At 38.7% G+C, this 20806-nt stretch overlaps 3 protein-coding genes across 5 annotated transcripts in view; 1 reads left to right on the top strand and 2 right to left on the bottom strand.

The window, feature by feature from the left end:
• Positions 1 to 3929: 3929 nt before the first annotated feature.
• scdb (stearoyl-CoA desaturase b) lies at positions 3930 to 8794 on the bottom strand. Its single transcript, XM_088422050.1, has 6 exons — positions 8616 to 8794; positions 8298 to 8545; positions 7039 to 7169; positions 5934 to 6139; positions 5621 to 5853; positions 3930 to 5344 (listed from the first exon to the last, which is right to left on the bottom strand). The coding sequence occupies exons 2-6, from the start codon at positions 8497 to 8499 to the stop codon at positions 5145 to 5147; spliced, it is 972 nt and encodes a 323-aa protein (XP_088278176.1). The 5' UTR covers positions 8500 to 8545; positions 8616 to 8794; the 3' UTR covers positions 3930 to 5144.
• A 957-nt stretch (positions 8795 to 9751) lies between these two features.
• cfap36 (cilia and flagella associated protein 36) overlaps positions 9752 to 20806 on the top strand; it is a 15719-nt gene continuing 4664 nt past the window's right edge. Inside the window, exons 1-10 of one of the 3 annotated variants that reach the window (XM_088420784.1) lie at positions 9752 to 10118; positions 11329 to 11393; positions 12018 to 12119; positions 12213 to 12327; positions 12400 to 12487; positions 14161 to 14251; positions 14334 to 14411; positions 15585 to 15806; positions 16831 to 16998; positions 17070 to 17160. In XM_088420784.1, coding sequence (XP_088276910.1) covers positions 10013 to 10118; positions 11329 to 11393; positions 12018 to 12119; positions 12213 to 12327; positions 12400 to 12487; positions 14161 to 14251; positions 14334 to 14411; positions 15585 to 15806; positions 16831 to 16998; positions 17070 to 17153 — 1119 coding nt within the window. In that variant the 5' untranslated portion in view covers positions 9752 to 10012 and the 3' untranslated portion in view covers positions 17154 to 17160. Of the gene's footprint in view, positions 10119 to 11328; positions 11394 to 12008; positions 12120 to 12212; positions 12328 to 12399; positions 12488 to 14160; positions 14252 to 14333; positions 14412 to 15581; positions 15807 to 16830; positions 16999 to 17069; positions 19799 to 20806 lie in introns of those variants that run through there. The other 2 variants (XM_088420783.1, XM_088420785.1) reach the window with 2 other exon arrangements.
• Positions 19944 to 20806, bottom strand: part of ppp4r3b (protein phosphatase 4, regulatory subunit 3B) — a 9183-nt gene continuing 8320 nt past the window's right edge. The window contains exon 16 of the mRNA XM_088420780.1: positions 19944 to 20783. Within this exon, the coding sequence (XP_088276906.1) occupies positions 20673 to 20783 (111 nt within the window). The 3' untranslated portion in view covers positions 19944 to 20672. The remainder of the gene's footprint in view (positions 20784 to 20806) is intronic.

The raw sequence follows: 20806 nt of genomic DNA, 5'->3' as shown, positions 1-20806 counted from the left end.
AGAAGCGCAACACTAAAAAAAAAAAAAAAAAAAAGTCATCCAAGTGACTCTCCGGGGGGTTTAAGAGACATATGCATGTCGGTTAGATAATCGGGTCGTTAAGTCAAAATATTAAAGCGGGTAGCTGTTTATTTTACTCTCGTATCTGCACGCTGTTCAGAGGGACGTCTGCCTGCGGTATTTTGTAAGAAAAAATAAAATACTGCATGTCTTTGCATGGGACGGATTAACGTTACAATCGATTTTATTCATGTGAAAAAGTAAGAATTTCTGTACATTCTAAATGTATTTGTAAGCATGCAAAAGGCCGTTTCATAATATTTTGATAATTGATTCTCATTTATCATTTTCCACGACATATCTAAATTAAAGTATTTTATTTTTAGTTTCATTAATTGATCTTGTGTACTTTTAATTATTTATATATGGTTTGCAATTTTTAGTATTTTTTCGTAACGTCCTTATCAGGATTGAAATGTTTATTTGTCCATTGTGACGTATGTCAGGACAGTTTCGCTATTGATCTCCGTTGATCAGATTTGCATGTGAATGCAGACGACGCCTGCAGCCACTTGCATGGCAGAGGGGCTCAGTCCACCCAAATAAATCCTGGCATGCATTCAGGTCCCCTCTCTTTGGAAGACCCATCTTCTTGTGTGCAAATTAGGATTAGGACAGAATACTTTCAAAGGATGTTTTTGGATTAAGATTCAAAGTGATTATTTGTTTTAATGTTTTTTTTTGTTGAAACGGAGACGTCAAAATGTGGCCACTTTATTCGGTACAGTAAAACTACAAAAATTAGGAACAACAGTAATGCACCGGAATTAAAATACACATTTTTAGTGGATATTAAATAACACGCAATAGAAAAACGTATAAACACTTAAATATGAATAAACATTTAATAATTTAAGAGGGGGCAAAGCAACCACAAATTAATCATTCATATGTTCTTTTTTTTTTAATCATGCGACCTTACCCACTTAGAAATACAGTACGCCATAATTGTCCCAATTAAATTTCCCCGATGTCCCCGTTTATCCAGCAGAGGGCACTAAAGTACAGCTTGATTGACCTCGTTAGCTTTTCTTACGGGTCTGCCAAAAAAAAATGCAAACATGCAAAAAAATGTTCTGCACAAGAGAAAGAATGTAAAATTTGAGGGGAAAAATGAATTCAAAAACCTACTTCCGAACCACGCTAAAGAGTATGTACGTGTGACAAGATGAGGTGTAAATCTTTGGAACCGCATTGGTGAAGAAATCTAAGGTGCAAAAAAATTGGTGCACTTTAAAAAGCTTTATAAAAATCACTTTCTGCGTTTATATGCAGAAAAATAAAATTTAATGATTGCTCCTAACTTTTTAGTTCCAATTTCACACTAATGTAATAATTTATTTTGTTTCTTACATATACAGTACAAGACGTAAATGGAACATGAGTGATGTGAACAATTATTTTGTTCGTACTCCAAGTCCTTGCTGATGAACTTTGTATATAAAATGGCTTCGCCATTTATTTGGAGAATGAGAGATAGGATGGTTATAAGTTCTTTGAACTTCAATCAACTGTGTGTTTGTATTGTATTTTTGTCTATTCTGTTGATATCATGCTCAAACATATATATTAAAAAACGCTGTAAAAATGCTGAAATTGTGAAGCGTGTTTCTCTCTTTAGTTGGAATCGGCCAACATTATGGCTATTGTTTGATGTGTCAAAGACTGTGCCATCGTTTTGACAGATATATATATATATATATATATATATATATATATATATATATATATATATATATATATATATATATATATATATATATATATATAAATATGTGTGTAGCATACAGTACATTAGTACCCCTTGGAGGTTCGTAAGGGCACATTTGGAGTACATGAGATTTTAACAGGTTTCTACAGGTATCTTGTCAAATTAAGAGCAAAGTAATTGTAAGATTAAGCAAATAATGGCTAAATTGTGTTATACTGACTCTTCTCAAACTGTTGAATGCCTTGATTTGGCACAATTCAATACAAATGCACATTTTTATTAGTGATGCAGAGCCAGAAAAAACTGATGAAATTTCACCATCTACCTTCTGGTGTTGCTGAATGAAATTCACCTGCAGATACCCATTCAAATGTAGTTCCAAAAAAGAATAAACCGACTGCCTAAGCACTCGGTTTTAAGTTCTTTTTTTTTTTTTATCTTTTATTGATGAGCGACATTGTCATTCATTGCCATCATTGTCACTTTCACCGTAATTGCCTGCACCTGGATCACCGTCACCTTCATCACCGTAAGAGCTGAAATCAATGTTCAAACATGTACAATAATAAACCCTAACCCTATATACATATATATATACATATATATATATATATATATATATATATATATATATATATATATATATATATATATATATATATATATATATATATATATATATATATATATATATATATATATATGTATTGTGTTTCACCCCACCCTAGCTGATTCTATCATCTGTGTCCACCTTGTAAACAAACCGACCGCAGCACCTGCTTTGACGACCAACGATGACGCACTGTCAAACAAGGAATGTCCACCCAACGAGACAGTATAGAACGCTATCTGAAAAATGCGCATGCAGTCAGATAGTAACGCATGTGTGCACTATTACTGTATTTTCTACGTGTGCGTGCGATAAGCAGGAGTTAGCCCGATGGCAATCACAATGTCGAGTGTGAGGCACTCCGTTAGCAGTAATGAGATGGCCCACAAAAACATGTTGAAAGCCTAGGAAAAAAACATGTAAACTTGACATCTTGACTCTTTCTATTTTACTGTATTTTACTCGCTGCAACTGTAGACTAGTAAGACAATTCAGCACATTAGTAGAAAATCCGATTTTTTTTTCCAATTCTAATGTCACTTTTAGCCTACTTATAAGCAATTAAAGTCCACTAGCAACCTATATCGTGCACCACTCCCAGCACTACTAGTGGGTACTATGAAAATACTTTTATGGCAGAACATTACAATTATACGAGTATTCCAAAGTTGTCCTACTGGTGTGCAGAAATGCCATGCAGTAGAGGAAGGTAAAACTGTTGAAAAGAAAACTTTACTCATAAAACATTAAATCTACGGTGCAAACCCCTTTTCTGCCCAAAAAGACATTTCACTCAAAGGGAACGCATTGAAAGAAGGCACCAGGGAGCTGAAATTTCACCCAGATGACAAAATGTCAAAGTTCAAAATGGCACAAGCATTTAGTAATCACATTACCCAAAAAGGACCCAAAAATGATCAAAACTGTACAAGGGTTAAAATGTTTTGACGTCCGGTGTAAAACATCTACAAAATAATGTAGACTGATTTTAAATGAGCTTTGATGTTCTGATTCATAGCTTGTGCAAAAAAAAGAAGAAATGCTTAATTGCATTTGCGTAATTTGCTTCGATGCCATAATTAAGTCAGTACACTATTATAAACTATTGTGCAAAACCTCAAATTAGCTCATTTTCAAATCGTTGATTTTAAAGACAAATTAAACCAATTAATTGGCCAGCCCACTTTTAGTACTATGACAGTTTTCCTACCAATGAGTACAAAGGGCATACTAGTACATGACCTTCAAATTGACAAGATAGCAAATAATTGCTCAAAAATGTACCCCTAATATGTCAAATATAATGAAACAAAATAATGATCCATATCAGGTATAAAATTGTGTTTATTATGACACATTCTGAAACGTACAATCTTATTAGTAAACAGAAAAAATGTCCAAATATAATCTCCAAATACATATAATAAAGCAACAATAATACCACACAATCTATTTGGGTGATGTGCGCTTCTGTTTATATTAATACAGCAGCGTTGTAAGGCATAAGTAACCCCCCCCCCCCCCCCCCCCCCCCCCCCACACACACACACACACACACACACGTGACTCTTGGGTGTTTTTGCTGCACCACGTGTCTGACTGACATCTTTATCTGACGGCAAACCCTTATCTTCAAATCGAAATAACTGCCTAAACATGTACGTTTTTCGCGCTCGTGCAAAGAAACTCTTTGACTCCTAGCATCCAACCACAACGTACGCATTGTATTTCATTCGGACGACACGTGAAGTCAGTTGCTTGAGATGACAATGAGATGTTAACGCAGAAGCTTGTGCTGTAATTTAGTAAGGTAATAAGTTAAAAACGTAAGATAATAAGGTAGTAATCATAATAGATTATAGTGTGTGTTTTTTTCCATATGAGTACAGTTCAATAGAATTGGACCACTCAGTGAAGTTTTTATTTTTGTGCTTTTTTTGTCCGTTGTACATAAAGAAATAATGTGTTGAAAAACTGAGGTTGAAATCTTGTTTTGTTATTTTTCTCTGCCTGTAAAATGCTTTTCTTCACCAAGTGATCTCCCACTTTTGGTTTGTACCATAGTTTTTTGGGTGTGTGATAGTCGGCAACTAATTTGTTAAGTGCATTACTACCACCTAGAGGACTGGAGTTTGAAATACACCAATGATCATTTGCGACTACAGTGTACATATTACTGAAACGTTAAAAATACACATGTTAAATACATTTACAGTTGCTACAGTCATCCACAGCTCACACATGTTTGTGTACATTTCTAATATGCAGATTTTTGATTAACATTCACTAAGAAATTAAATGCTTATTTCTTAAAAATTCCACGTATTAATATTCCAATTCTTTTAAAATTTAGATCTACTGGACATTTGCAAGCGTCAGGCTAAAGGGGTTTCTGAAAATGGCCGCTACTATCAAGGAGTTTTAGAACTTTGCATCCATGTGAAAATGGCAGACGGGTGATAAGAGGGGTCCTGGACCCCACCTAGTTCCGCCCCTGTATGACTAACCCTTTATTAGCTTGGACCCTTGTGGACCTAGAACTGGGTTAGCTAGATCACCCAATTAAGGGTTACTTTTAATCAAGGGTGAGCGCATAATTACTAGGTACTCAAAACAGTACCACTTAGAAACATGTCAATGAAGGAATCTTGATAAGCCACGCCCCTATCTTAACATTATCGTCAATTGGGTGTTTGTGAGAAAACATACAGCCTGTATGAATTCGAGTAATTATCATCATCAAAATGTTTCGCTGCGCTCAACTCAGCCACTTGTAGCGCTGCCGTCGCCGGTTCGCTGCACGCGAGCCGCGATCATCTCCTTGGATGCTGCCCTGCGTTCGCCGGCCAGACGCAGGAAGCACATGAGGTCGATGAAGGCGGTGGTGAGATTGAGCCTGCAGCCGAATTCGCTGGTGGCGTAGTCGTATGGGAATGTGTGGTGGTAGTTGTGGAAGCCTTCTCCTGCCCAAGGGAGAGAAAGAGTCAAAAATGCTGACTCAAGTTCAGGGGGGGCGTTCACAACAAGCAGAAGTTCAGGACAATTCTTCAGAAGGTTGTGCCAAGTCTTGCTTGTACATATACTATGGAAAAATATATATTTTGACAATATGTAATGGATGACACGACTGAGTATTGCTGTATTGTCTGTCTATATGTGTTGCTCCACCCTTTATGGTCAAATATCATGAAGAAGAGCATTTGCATCTCTTGCCGTATGCGAACGTCGTGTTTTCCTACCTATGGCGCTGAAAGCGACGATCCTGTTCTCCCTGGGGCTGATGGTATGGTCGTACGGTCTGTTGCCCCACATGTGTGCGGCGCTGTTGACCAGCCAGGTGGCGTTGAGTCCGACGGTGTACCTCAGCAATCCGGGCAGGAAGTAGCCCACCAAAATGGACTCACCCCAGAAGTACCAGGGCACCAACGTGGGCACCAGGAAGCACAGGATCAAAACAGAGAGCTTATAGTGCCTAAAATACACACACATATAGAAGCATACAAGCAGAAAAAACCCCACAACAAACAAACTGGCAGGCCAGAAAGTCCTTACCGTCTTTGAAACATGACCACTTTATCGGCCTTCAGGTCGGAGAGCTCCAGTTTTCGGCCCTTCTCCATGACGTCAGGGTGTTTGCGAACCAACAGCCAGCCAACGTGCGCGAAGAAAAAGCCCCGCTTGGCATTGTGCGGGTCGGCGTCTGTCTCTGAATATTTGTGATGGACACGGTGGTCTCTCGCCCACTCGTAAATGTCGTTCTGCAAGTGAAAACAAAAAGCCAGATCAAGCACCAGATGCTGCACTTTCAGAAATATGAACAGATCTGTGCTTGTTAAAAAATTATTATAATTATTTTGTGAGCCCTGAATTTGCTAAAACACAATGCAAAACATTGTAGAGGCCACGACGAAACTAGCATTGTTACAGTAGTTAAAATCTTTTAAGCTAGTTTTTCACATATAAGGGGGTATACTGTACATACCTCTGGGGGTATTAGGAGATTTCACCAAAGTTTCTTCAAGTATTAGTATCACTAATTTAATGCTTTTTGATTTCATTAGCAAATTAATCGGAACATTAAGCAACTAATTGTTTTTTTTAGAAAAAGGATGGTGGGGGCAGCCCTTCATATTGTACTGTAGAACAACATACAGTACATTAGTACCCCTGGAGGTTCGTAAGGGCACATTTGAGGTACATGATATTTTAACAGGTTTCTACAGGTATCAGGAAAACCTCATTTAATGCCGCTACAGAAGTAATATATTTTTCTTGTCAAATTAAGAGCAAAGTAATTGTAAGATTAAGCAACTAATGGCTAAATTGTGTTATAGTGACTCTTCTCAAACTGTTGAATGCCTTCATTTTGCACAATTCAATACAAATGCACATTTTTATTAGTGATGCAGAGCCAGAAAAAAATGAGAAAATTTCACGATCTACCTTCTGGTGTTGCTGAATGAAATTCACCTATAGATACCCATTCAAATGTAGTTCCAAAGCAGAATAACTCGACTGGCTAAGCACTCGGTTTTAAGTTCTTTTTTTCTATGCATAAATGCTTTGCACTCTATAGGAGAATGTATAACATTGGCAGCATATTTTGTTAGTGTTGTTTTGCCTCGCAATTGCCCCTCAACGCGTGAAGAAAGTGTACCTGGAAAGCCATGGAGTTGGCAAGAGCCAGGAAGATCCTGAGGGCTGTTGAAGCCTTGTAGGATCTGTGGCTCCATAACCTGTGCGCACCCGCCGTCACGCCCAGGGCGCTGAAGAAGAAGCACGCGGCAGCTGGCGGAAAGAGAAATAACAAAGTGTCAGTATTGGAGGGACGCTGGCTGGCCGGGTGAGGTCAGGTGTGCACTTTGTCTGCGAGCGGCGGGCGCAAGCATGCAGCGGCCTTCTGGCAGCCAAAGACGAATTGTGTCTTGGTGCCACGCGGTTCACAATGGAATGTCTATGGGAGTCCTGATTGTGCTTTGTCTTCCACTGTGAAATAATATGCAGCCCGGCATTGCAAAGACAAGGGGGGGGGGTGGCGACTGGAGACAAAGTGAAGACTGTTCAGGAATTTGTGAAATGCGCCCGTCGTCTGCTGGATAGGCTGCAAATTCCAGTGGCTGTATTTGAAAAATGATTGAAATCGTGACAATCTTTTCCCATCGAAAAATGTGTCATTCTGTCCAGCATCAAAAACAACCACTGTTTAATTGAAAAAGAAAAAAAGTATTGCAAAGAATAGAATAGAAATTATACACACTCAAGTTTATACTATGTGATTTCCTTAATACTTTACAAATATCTGCTTCTATTGAAGAAAACATCGACAAACATTTTTAACCGTTTTCTGGGATGGAATCAAACAAGTCACTGAATTATAAATAAACAATTTTACAGCATTTTCTGTATTGTATACTTAGAGAAAAAGTCATATTTTTAATTAAGGAACAGGAAGAACAAAACACGAAAAAGTTCACTAGGTGTTCCCATTCTATTGGTTCGTACCCATATATTGGATTTATTATGAACTTTTGTGGATCTTAGATGAGTCATTTGATGTTGATGTAGCAAACTGCTTCTCCCACTAGAGATAGTCATGAAATACATAGTTTCTTTTTTGGCAGAGGTCACAAAAAGAACAAATTGTATTCATTACACCAAATATTTCCTTTTTTTTTTTAACGGAGCAACACTTTGTTTTGCAAACAAATAGAATTTTTAAACATGGATTTTGTTCTCTTACATAAAATGACTGGTGCAAAAATAATCAGCACTGGAAGCACACATGACGCTACCGGAGGCTACAAATACATTTTCTAAAAATTCTGCCATGCAAAAATCACCTGCATTGTTTATTTGCATAAAAACATTCCAAATCATATTTATCACTTTTGTAGCACAATGCAGTCGTGTACTTACTCCAGACGAGCGTGAGTGCACAAGCGGCCGGGATGAGGAAGACTCCGTAAAGAGCGCCGGCGTGCAGCATCGCCATGAGCCAGATGTTCCTCCACACCAGCGTTCTGGGGTGGCTTGGACTCACTTTCTCCGCGAACACATCCTCCGCCGACTCCTCCGCGGTGCCTGCAGTGATCTTGCCATGACGGCTGCTCTCGGGCATTTGGTTGCAGATGTCCCGCAAACGACACTTAGCAAAGCACCCGCACCTTAATGGGTAAAAATTGGACCATTTATTTATTTATTGGCATGGCTTTTATTTTTTTCTTGACTACTCACCGTGCAGCGATCCAGTGGAGCTACAGAATGGAAATGATCATGTCAATGAATGAAGTCGTCTTTATGATGCAGTGTGTGCACGTGTGTTTAGTTCCGATTGTCCTATTGGCTCTTTGCTCCTGTGATGTTGTGTGACTGCGCTCGTGAGTCCAATATAGATTTAGAACTGTAAACAAGACTTCCACGTCTTAAACGCGACAGCAGTGTGGTTCTATTAGAATGTCTATGTCGAGACTCGGAAGCTCAAATAAAAGAAAATAAAACAACGTGCTTTTGCAGAGGCGTGTCTCCCCCTGCCGAGGATTTAAAAAACTGTTTTGTTATCGGACTTTTATTTTATTCATTTATTCTTTTATCCCTATCATTTTTTATCCGCTATTTTATTCTTTTTATCCTTCATTTTATTCTATTTGACCCTTACTCATTTGTCTTATCAGATTTAGCGTTTTATGTCCTTGAGCTATTGTGTCTGTTTTTACGATGTTCTTATTGTTTTGTACAGCACTTTGGTCAGCTGTGGTTGTTTTAAAGTGTTTAACAAATAAAGTTGGATTGGATTGAATATCGACAATGTTTCAGGGTAGTTGAATAGTAAGGGGGCCAAATGGAAGGTCAATTAAAAAAAACAAACAGTGTTATGTCTATTACGTTTTCCCCCGAACCCCCAAATCCAAACACGGTATTGTGATTAATACTGTGTAGTGCTAAAAAAAAATAAGCGCTGGTACTCTTGTGGAGTATGCAATATTTTAGCCAAATGTTTTTTCCTATACTTTTCATGCAAAACATCTCAACACCCGAGTTGAGTTAAAATTTCCCCCAGGGGTTAACACACTAGTAGTCACGATGCTGTAATTAGACTAATAGCGGCACACAGAACATATAATTCCAAAGTTTTTTTTTCTTCCTATTTAAATGTTTTTTTTTAAAGTGTAGTAATGTTGTGGTCTCATTACAAATGTATTTCAGTATTGCGTGTTTAAATACGATGTTATTTTTTTACATCTATTTAAAAAAAAATTTTTTGGGCCGTTTATCGATGAGCAGAAGCTAAAAGATAAATGATTTATCCAACGTGTCGCAGGCTTGGAAACCAGTCGGTAACGTCACTGTTTCCATAGCAACCATCAGGCGTCACCGCCAGCCCAGACTCCACGAGTGCGCAACAATTCTATCTGCTGCTGCGAAGACAAAACAGAAAGTCCCCTTTTTCGCTGCGACGGTCGACGCGTGCAATGGGAGGCTGTTTATGGAGCACAACAATCATCGTAAATGTTTGCATCTGCAGGCTGCGTATGCCCAAAGCGTAGCGGGGCTGGAACGCGCAAAAGCCCGGGGGAGCGCTGCTGGTCTTGGCCCAGCAGCCGCAGCGGCCACCGCTGAATTTCGGAGCCAACATGGCCGAGGACGACAACGAATGGGTCGTGGAAAGCATCGTGGGCTACCTGGGAAGTCCCGAGTGGGTTATCCCCGTCACGGATTTCATGGAGCACAAATGCACAGGTTTGTTTTTCCGCAAATCATGGATGGAACATCAGTCGTCTGAGCATTGTTTATGTTAGCACTAGAGCTCCTCTAGCCTCCATTGTGGCTCCAGTGAGTAAAACTAAGCATGCGCGTGAGCGATGTTTTTCTTTATTATATCTCATTTTGTCGCAGATTAGCATTGTAGCACGATTAAAAATGTAAAAGAATATTTTACAACATTCCCGTGAAGTCAATAAAGAGAAAAGTCACCAAGTGCCGCAATTAATAGTTTTAATTAGGAAGGAAAACAACGTCCAGTAACCTCCATTTGGGCTCCGTGCTGTAGCTAAAGCGAAAGCCGCAGTTGTCTATGTGATATTTAGCACATAGTAATTAAAAAAAATAAATCCCGAAGCATGAAAAAATTATGATTTAATACTGCTTGTGATATCTAAACGATAGATTAGATATGCGACAAGTGACAAGTTTCTGCCAATGTGCAATTTCCCGAGGAGCCCAAACGCACCTGACGTGACGTGTCACACAAAAATGACGCCACGAAAAATGACAGAAACGCACTGTCATTTTTCGTGACGTCATTTTTGTGTGACGCGTCACGTCAAGTGCGTTTGGGAAACGAAAATGCACTCTTGCAGAAAACTGTATTTTTAGATATGACGAATGGTGCAACCCCTCTGTCCCCTCGCTTTGGGTTTATTACTTTGTTTCTTCTAACGTTAGCCGTTGCTGCCTACCATCTGCGTTACTGAACACAGCTGCAGCAGCCTCATTCAAAAAAATGACAGCAATAAAGCAGGACTGAATGTTGATGTCATATTTAAAAAAATGCATGCAAATAATCTTTGAGTCTTTTGTCAAGTGATAAATTATTGTTGTTATCATCGTGACAGGCCTACATTTTTTCTCTTGCTGCTGACATTTTTGAATACATTAGCTTTATTATACCAACTTTTTTCAAATATTTTACATTTTCCACAAGCCACTAAATCTGTGAGGGGTAAAATTAAGCAATTAAGCGATGAAATGAAGATGAATACAATACCGGTGGCTAAAGCTAGTGCTAGCACGACGTACGTATAGCTGGCAGTTATGTTATTCTTTTTTTTTTTTACACTTTCCCTTAGGCAAAAAAAATAAATAAATGTTATTTTCATTTTTAAAAAAGTGAATAAAATGTGAATTTTGACATCTTTCCTTGACTAATCTCCATGTCGTTTCATTTCAGTGTTTGACGATGAAGATGAAAATAAATTGGCATACACGGAAATCCATCAGCAGTATAAAAAGTTGGTGAGTACAGTTTTTTGTTTTTATTTGCTATAATATCCCTAAACAAACATAGAAATTAACAAAGTACTTTTTTCAAGGGTTAGGGTTCGTGTTGTCCTTTAAAAATACCCAGGCACAAAATTGTAAAAGTATATGATAATACTAAAATAAAATACGTACTTCGTCAGGGATGGGCAAAGCATTTGACTCGAGGACCACGAAGGGTTCTAAAATTTGACAAAGGGGTCGGATCAGGAGCAGATTGGTGGAGTGTTTTGATAATGCACTTGATAAGAAAAAAAATGCGGGATATTTAGAAAACTTGCATTAATTTCAACAGGAAATCAATAAAAGCATTCCAACAGTGTTATTTGAGTCTCATATATTTAACACTTTCTTGAAATGACTCTTTCAACTTCTTCAAATACAATGAACAAAATACAGCCTTTCTATTGGTATTTGTTATTATTTTAAAGCACTGATAGTTCCACTATCCTTTAACATATTCACATTGTCACTCTCCTCCTAATTGATCATTTTCTTTTGTTCAGCGGGCCGGATTAAAAAGATTAGCAGGCCATTGTTTTTTCTATTCTCCAACATGTTGAGCTGCAGCTGTACACTCAGCAGTTTTAGCTTTTGCAGGTGGAGAAGCTGTTGGAGAATTACATGCAGGAGGTGGGCATCAATGAGCAGCAGTTTTTGGATGCCTGCACCTCCCCTTTTGCCAAGTCCAAAACCGTACAGGTACGCCAAACTTCACCCGATTGCGCAATCTGGAAATTGCACAAAAACAATAGAAAAGTCAAAAGCCGACTTCTTTGATTTCTTTGGCTCCAGTCTGTGTTCCAACCAGTCCTGGCCACGGATGACTTCCAGATTTTTCGATCCCTGATGGTGCAGAAAAACATGGAGCTGCAGCTCCAGGCTCTGCGCGTGATCAAAGAGAGGAACGGTGTGTTTGGTGTTGCGAACCTTTGGTTGGTTGAAACTAAAACAATGCTAAGAAAGTCCATCCACCGTTCAGGAGCGCTGCCCGATTGCCTGACCGACGGCGAGGACGTGATGACGGAACTGCAGCAGCAAGAGATGAAGATCCTGCAGGAGGTCCTCAAGTGAGTTTTCATATTACTAACAACACCTCGAGCATTTTGTGAGTTTTTCAAGCAGCTAAGATGCTAAATAAGATGATGATACATTTTTCAAATGTGTATAATGTGTAAGAACTCAGCCACAGTGCTGGCCTGCTCTCCTGATGAGATTTAGTGAGCGGCATCCTGACCTAGAAGACAAGTCCACTTAAAGCTACTTAGGCTCAAGCTAATTTCAGTAGCGGCAAGTTGCTACTGAGGAAGAATAACTATTTTTATCCACTCTGTCCTACGTGGCTGCACATCGGTGCGAGAAGATCCCTCAATACGAAAACACCATCACTTGACTACTATGTTATAAAACAAGATATTAGCTAGAAACCCTTACTTTGCTTTGACACCAAAAATCTAAATCAAGTCCTAATTTCAAATCATATGTTGACTTTAAAACCTAAGTTGTAATCATTAGCTTACTTTGAAATGCTAACTACTTGAAAACCTGAAGTCACTCATTTTGGTTTAAAACCCTACTTTTGACACTAACCCTAGATTGACCTTCTAAACATCAAACCTAGTTTAAAACTACACATTGAAACCCGAACCCAAGTTCAAAGCTCTACTTTGAAACCATAAACCTGGTTTTACAATCCTGCTTTGTAAACCTATCCCTACTTTGAATCCCCAACAATAGATTAAAACCCTACCTTGAATCCCTAAATTTAGATCAAACCCCTATATTGAAACCCAAAATGTAGTTCACAACTCCACTTTAAACCTTTAAACAAAGTTGAAAAACTTACTTTGAAACCTTAACCCTTGATTAAAACCGTATTTTGAAACCCTACTTTGAAACCCTAACCCTAGTATCAAACAGTTTTTTTAGAACCGTAACCCTAGTTTTAAATCCCACTTTGAAACCATAATCCAGGTTTAAAGCCCTCCTTCAAAACCCTAACACAAGTTTAAACCCTACTTTGAAACCCTAATACAAGGTTCAAACCCCTACTTTGAAACCCTAACCCCAAAAGCTAGCATCGAACATTCTTTGGAACCGTAGCCATAGTTTTACATCCTTTTTTGAAACCATAATCCAGATTTAAAACCCCCCTTCAAAACTCTAACGCAAGTTTAAAACTCTACTTTGAAACCCTAATACAAGGTTGAAACCCTACTTTGAAACCCCAAGCCTAGTATAAAATCCTCATTTGAAATCATAACACTAATTTAAAACCCTACTTTGAAGTCCTAACACTTGATTAAAAACCCTCTTTTCAAACACTAACCTTAGGTTGTAACTCCAGTTTCAAATGCCAAACCTAGTATCAAACCTTCTTTGGAATCATAGCTCTAGTTTTAAATCCCACTTTCATACCATAATCCAGGTTCAAAACCCTCCTTTACAACCATAACACAAACTACTGAAATCCTAATACAAGGTTGAAGCCCTACTTTGAAACCCTAAACCTAATGTGCATCCTCGTTTGAAATGATAACACTAGATTGAAACCTTACATTGCGACCCTAAAACGAGATCTAAACCCCACTTTGAAACCGTAGACCTAGCATAAAACCCGACGATGAAAAGACAAGTTGACTCAGGCTGTGTTCTTTGTCTCCAGTCTTTCGTATTGACAACTGACAGTTTCACAAAGCTTTTGTGAGTCACCGATATCATTTTAAGCATCTTTCTCAATCAGAAAGTCCAAAGAGGAGTACGAGGAAGAAATGTCGTGGCGGTTGCTGCTGGAGGAGGAGCGTGCGTGTTCGACGTCCGGCGGCGAAGCACAAGTAAAACATCAACCGCAATTTAAAGCTGAGAACTGCCAGTATTGCTGGATTCAAATGTTTTTTTTTTTTTATGTCCCATCAGCAGGCTGACAAAAGTGGCAAAAACACCCACCCAGCACAAACCATGAATGGGAAGAGTGCCATACCGCAGTCCAATCAGGTTGGTACAAAATGAATTTAGTATTCGATGACTTCAGGTCATCAAGTACTAACTTTGAGTTGCTTTAGTACCTCAAGTAATCCATCACTTTAAAAGTAAGGAATATACTTCTATCTTGATGAATAAAAAGGGCACTTATTCAATTTTTTAATTAAATCATGCTAATAAATTTGAATTTTTTTTGTGTTTGTTTGTTTCTGCAAATATTTGCAATTGTAAAATTTGCTTCCTCAAAGTGGTCCATGACTCCAAAATGTTTGAGAGCCCCTACCTTAGGGTTACCTTAGTTTGAATTTTTTTTTTTAGCATTTTTGGCTAATCTTCAAGTAATCGATTACATATAGTAACTAATTACCTTAGTACTTAATTGTCTAAAGGAATTTGCTACTTTAGTACTTAATTTAATAGCAGCCATTTTAATACCCTCCTTTAGCCAAACGCTTGAAAAAAAAATCTAATTACAGTGGACCCCCGGGTTACAGCGTCCCTGGCTTACGTTTTTTTCATGTTGCGATATGGAATAGTGAGTTTTTTCGTCCTCTGTAAAGTATTTTCCCCACTTTGCAACAAAAACAACAGTCATGACCCTAGGGTGTTGGCTGTTTTTGTGTTGTTTTGTGTTCATCTGTAGGCGTTTTTAGGTAATTGCATTTATTTTCTGTTGCCGTCACATGACTGAGATGCTGGTCTGCTATTGGTCAGCCTCACTCGTTTCAAAATGGTGGAATGGTAATGCTTTCTTCTATTGTAAGTGGTTACAAAACCGTATTGATAGTGCATTTGACTGCTTAGGCCAAAGTTGAAAGGGTTAGCCATGAGTCCCAAGATTGCCAGTGATGGTAAAGAGAGAAGTAAGAAGATGATTTATATGGAAACGAAGCTGGAGATAATCAAAGAATATGAAGCTAGCCTAGCCATACTATTTCGGTACCAATTTTTAACATGTATGTACAATTTTGATGTTTTTACCTGGGGTTCTAAACACATTAGCTATTTAAGATTGGTTTGGATTGCCCGCCACACGGTGAATTCGCCTTAGGAGCCCAATCGCGAAACGGATTAATCTCGTAACACCGGGGCCCACTGTACTAGAAAAAAAGTGTCTTTATGATTGAATGAGATAAAAAATAAATAAATAAAAGATCATTGCTTTGCGCGTCTTTTTCATAGCAGATGAATGGCAAAACACAGCAAAACGCAGAACGCAAGATGGCTGTCGCGGCAGATGCCAAGCCTGTCCAAAAAAGCAGCTCCTCCTCCTTTTCGTCCTCTAAGAGCGGCAACATTTGCGGTGACGGCGCCAGCGCCGAGCCCCGAGTTCCGCCCCCCGTCGGCGCCGAGCAATCCTGGCTGGAGGAAGCGCACAGGGAGGCCGGCTTCGCTAAGCCTTTCACTGTGAGTCCGCTTCACAAAAACGTGAATGGCAAATGAATAACCGCTATTATTCCAAGCAAAAATCTGCTGTTTTGTCATTGAAAAATGGATACATGTGAAATGCAATTTCCATTGCGTATGAAAGGGCGTTCGTGGTTAGGATGAGTATTTGTACATGGTTTCTAAAATGTAGGGCATGAATTGTATGGATTTCTCTAACAACAACCTTTTTGTTCCTTTGATTTTTTTTTAGTCACATATTAAAATCTTGAGGTTTTGTCACTTGAAATTTTTTTTAATCACGTATTAAAATCTTGAGGTTTTGTCACCCGAAATTTGAAAATGTTTTTGGAGTAAAACATGCTTTGATTTTTTTTTTTTTTTTTTTTTTTACAATTAAATTTAAATTTAAAGCAAGAAGTTTTTTAAAAAATATTTTTGAGAACCTACATTTATCATTATTTTCAAAATATTAACATTCATGGTATCTATGGACTGAATTTATTTCGTTTTGTTTCCCCAAAAAGTGAAATTTTGCTCACAATTACATTTTGAAACTTTTTAAATTTAAATAATTTGAGCTGTTTACATATTGTGATAAAAAAATAATTATTTTACTATTAAAAAAAGAAAATAGATAAAAGTAGGAACGTTCAATCATTTAAAACTTAACATCTAAAGGACTGTAACTATAAATGTGTTCTTTTTTTCATAAAAAAAGTTAAACAAATTTTCAAAATTTGGAAAACTAGCTTGATTTGAACACTTTTTGTGATACATAGAGATGTCTACAAACTACAAATATTTTAATAACTGTTGGTCACATAAAAGTGGACAAAATATTAAACTTTTGTAACTAAATCACACAGCTATTTTTTTCTAGGCTGGAATCAACAAAAATGCGAACTGTAAATTGTTGGGGGGAAAAAAAACTGAAAAAGAGCTTTTAGGCTAGCTTTTTTATTCCAAAGGAAAGCCGCAAAACAAAAACAAGTTTTGGTGAGCTTAAAAAAGTGACTTTTGAGACGAGCCTTTGCTCCCTCAGGAGCTGTCGGCGTCTCAGCAGGAGCGTCTCCAGCAGAGGGCGTCCTACCTGCGTGAGCAACGCGACAAGCTACACGCTCTCAAGAAGGAGCGGACTAGCAAGCGGACCCCCGCTCCGGAGCAGGAGGCGCTTTGCTCCCCATCCTCGCCGGCGCCTCCCCCGACCTCCGTGAGTCCCGTCGGACATCCCGGCCGGGCGGCGCCGACTTTGACGCCGTTTTTTTTTTAAATTTCCTTCAGGAGATTTCGACGGAGGAGCGCAAGAAGTTGCAGAAAAGGAAACACCTGGCCGACAAGCTGAAGGAGGAAGTCATCAGGAAATGAGCCCCAGGTGTAATTTAAAGAATTTTTTTTTTTGCTTATAAGCGGGCAGGCTGACCTTTGTTCTCCCGTTAGCGGCACATCGGCATAAACGGTTAGAGGCGGGATTTAGTCCCGCCTCCCGTCAGGAGTACGTGTTGACGTGGTCGTTAAAGGCTTATTATATGCAGAGTAATGACAGTTGATTTGGGGCCCAGACAAAGAGATGGTCATATTCTGTGTTTTTGTGTTTTTTTTTTAATTGAACTGCAAAAACATGGCGTGATTGTCAAGGGAGAAGCGTTTGGCGTCACAGATGACGAAATGCGTGAGAATAAACTGTAAATAGTCGAAAAGCTGCAATCAGCTTAGTATTATTGTAAAAATATAATAATTACAAAAATATGCAGTGTTGAATATTGTAATTGCAATATTATTGCGAAATTTTTATGATCCAATGGAAGGTTGTTTTTTTTTGTCGCTAAATATGCAGGCTCGGTGTATTGTCTAATTTAGGAGTGTCCTCTGAGGGCCGCATACAGAAAAATAGAAACACCTAAGGGCCATGTTTTGGTTTTGTTTTTTTGTTTTTTTACATCAACTTATTAAACATGGTGAAAATCAATCAAGAACGCAATCACACATATTCAGTGGTTATTAAAAACAAAACAACTATGTCAAGGATTTCTATTAATAGTGATAAGGATTTTTTTCCACACTTGTTAAGCATCTACCATCAAACATTTTTATTACTCTATTCCCCAAAAAGTATTTTTAATAGATGCAGTGGGCCCAAAAAAATGGAGATGTTAGACTACAAATGGCCCCTGGGCCGTAGTTTGGACACCTCTGGCCTAACTAACTTTTTTTTTTTTTTTAAGATTCCAGACATTCAATTCATATATATATATATATATATATATATATATATATATATATATATATATATATATATATATATCAGTGGCGGTCCGTGCTTTACCCGGCTACGCTGGCTATTTTTCAGCGCATTTAAACATCAATAAACCCGCATCAGCAATTAAAAGTTATCGTTCTACGTGCCCAAACTTAGAATAAGTAATAATAATTTCCAATTATTTATCGACGAGGTTTTATGAAGACCACAAAGAGCAGGCAAGCTTGAACAAGATTGTATGCTAAATTTCATATAAGTGTCACATCTGGGCATGCTGAGTTGAGTTGGGAGGAGGTAGGAAGGGGAGACCCGAAAATGCAGGAAAACTGAGAAATATGTGGCTCAAAAAAGGAAGTTTTACCAAGGAAATGAGGCAGGACCGAACCGGGAGCAAAACTGGACTAAGTGTCACAATACAGGTGGACCAAATCAAACTAACGAGAACGCGGGCAATAAAGGCAGACGCAAACTCACAACAACCAAATATGACAATAGAGTATGGATGACATCAAATGACAAAAACATAACTCACCCAAAACGGCTGGACCGAAGTTCTTTCAATACAAAATCCATTCATCTTTTTTTCCTTAGAAAGACTTTCATGACTTGCTTGTAGATTTTGTCTTCGCTTTTCATTTCCAATAATAAATCCTTTCGAATTGACATGGACGCCATTGTGAAAGTCGCGTCGGTCCAATTTCCGGTGTGCTCTTCTTCAGCCATTGTGGCTTCGATTTACGCCAAAGCTAATGTTAGCTTGATGAGCAACAGGTTTTTCTTTCTTTTCTTTTTTTTAAATTACTACTTCCACCGTTAAACATGAAGGATCAATATAGCACCGCCTTCCTGTAATGAGCGTCCAGTTACGACACGTTCTACGTGAGGGTTTTTGAGGGCGTTTTTATGCCTCGATTGGCATAAACAGACATGAAGTCTACCTAGTCTAATTGGCTAAAAACTCTACACTAAAACTGCAGCGCTTATATGGATATAATATGACACGAACAAAAAACAGAATATGGAGAATAACTTTATATATAAAATATACATTATTACTTTAGTACCTCAAAAGTTACTGAATTAATTAAATATCCAAAGTAATTGATTACTCTAGTACTTAAAATCCCAAAACAATCTATTATTTAGTACCATTCGACACTTAAAAAAAGAACGTGAATACCAGGAATTGAATGTCTGGACTTGAAAACAAAAACGTGAATATACGTCTTAGGGATCGTACGGGTGAATTTTCAAAAGTTTGGACACTGTGTGAAAGCGGCTAGACTGTTGTACAAAAAGATGTCAAAGAGCAGCATGTTTGCGCTAAAACACTTGGACCTAAGTTAGTTTTTATTGTGCCACAAAGACACATTGTGTAAAGTGCATGTAGCGCTTCCGTACCATAATGCAACACTGCATGTGCATCAGATTTCGGCAGATGTTTTGACAGTGTCTGGTTAATATGTTGTACAATAAGCTAGTGCTTTTACAACTTCTTATTTGTGCATAATGGCAGCCAATGGTGTGGTAATGTACAGTAGTTTTTAAGCAATTGTGATGCACCCATGCAATACTGGATATACTATGCTAATCAAGAAAAAAAACATCTTTTGTATAATGGACTGTGTCATGTTGTGCTTGTTATGGGGGGATGGATGGCGCTAAGTTGGTTTTGCTCCGTGAAAATCCACCGAAACTTAACTGTACATTTATGTATTAAACGTTCGAGCTTTAAGCATACGACAAAATTTGACCATCTGCAGTAGTTTCTGTGACTTTGAATGTGTGTGGCTTTAAAAGACAGGGCCTGGCCTGGTGTCATGGGAGAAGGCAATTAGAGTGAATGCTTTCAGCTGTGTGAATTCCTCAGGTATTGTAAATAAGAGTCCATTCAGTGGTGACATTTGCATAAAAATGTGTATCAAATAAGATTGAAATTCATTTCAAGCTACAAAGTGGTCAAAGGATCAGACAGTTGCAGATTTAGCAGTTAGCGTCCTACAAATACACAACTCATACACATGGTCAAATGTTGGCTGCAAAAAAAAAAAAACAAAAAAAAACTTTACTGCAGTTTTAATGTAAATGTCATCTTTCCTTTCATCGTTGTAACCAGCATTTGCAAATTTACATTGAATCGAATGAAGTGAACCAAAAGGGAGAGCTGCGATGCCACAAAAAAACAGAACATGTGGAAGGCGGCTGTCATTGTCCCCTTTTTAAAACGGGGAGTCGTGGGTGGGGGGCGGGGTGATTAAAACACAAGGAAGGAGAGAGACAAAAAAAACAAAACATCTGTACAGCACTTTTTGAAAATGATTTGGGACCCCTGGTGTCGTGTGTCCCGTTCCTGTGCTTGTGTCTAGTCCTTTCTTTGAAGGTCCTAACAACTACAATGGGGTGTGGTGTGGGCTAGTCCTGCTAGCCTGACCGGCCCGTGGCCCGGTTCATTCGCCGGCGGCCTCCATTTTGTGAACCATTGAGGCGCTTCCCTTCGGCGGTGGCGGCGGCTTCCGTTGTCATGGCAACCAAGCCAAGAGAGGGAAGGGCCTTGGCACTTAGATGAGGATGAAGGAGTAAATGGTTAGTGAGGGTCTGGAAAGAACGTGGAGGATCTGGCGAGGGCGTTAAGAGCTGAGACGCGGACGTTTCCGGGGGGATTGTTCCTCTTCCTCCTCTTTGTCTTCCTCCTCTTCATCCTCGTCGTCGGGGTAGTCCACCAAGCCGACCAGGGGGGTCTAACAAAGTAACGAACCGCGTA

The sequence above is a fragment of the Hippichthys cyanospilos genome, chromosome 8 (assembly GCF_059441005.1).
Source record: "Hippichthys cyanospilos isolate Australia breed blue-spotted pipefish chromosome 8, RoL_Hcya_1.0, whole genome shotgun sequence".
In the NCBI taxonomy this organism is placed as follows: Eukaryota; Metazoa; Chordata; class Actinopteri; order Syngnathiformes; family Syngnathidae; genus Hippichthys; species Hippichthys cyanospilos.
The sequence above is the reverse complement of the archived record's forward strand: the minus strand, read 5'-3'. Positions and strand labels throughout refer to the sequence as shown.

What these genes read in the sequence shown, in the direction of transcription:
- scdb (XM_088422050.1), bottom strand. Translation starts at nt 8,499, where the DNA reads ATGCCCGAGAGCAGCCGTCATGGCAAGATCACTGCAGGCACCGCGGAG. An exon ending in GTGGTCATGTTTCAAAGACG is followed by an intron (nt 5,854 to 5,933) that starts GTAAGGACTTTC and finishes TGTGTATTTTAG; the next exon opens with GCACTATAAGCTCTCTGTTT. An exon ending in CGTCGCTTTCAGCGCCATAG is followed by an intron (nt 5,345 to 5,620) that starts GTAGGAAAACAC and finishes TCCCTTGGGCAG; the next exon opens with GAGAAGGCTTCCACAACTAC.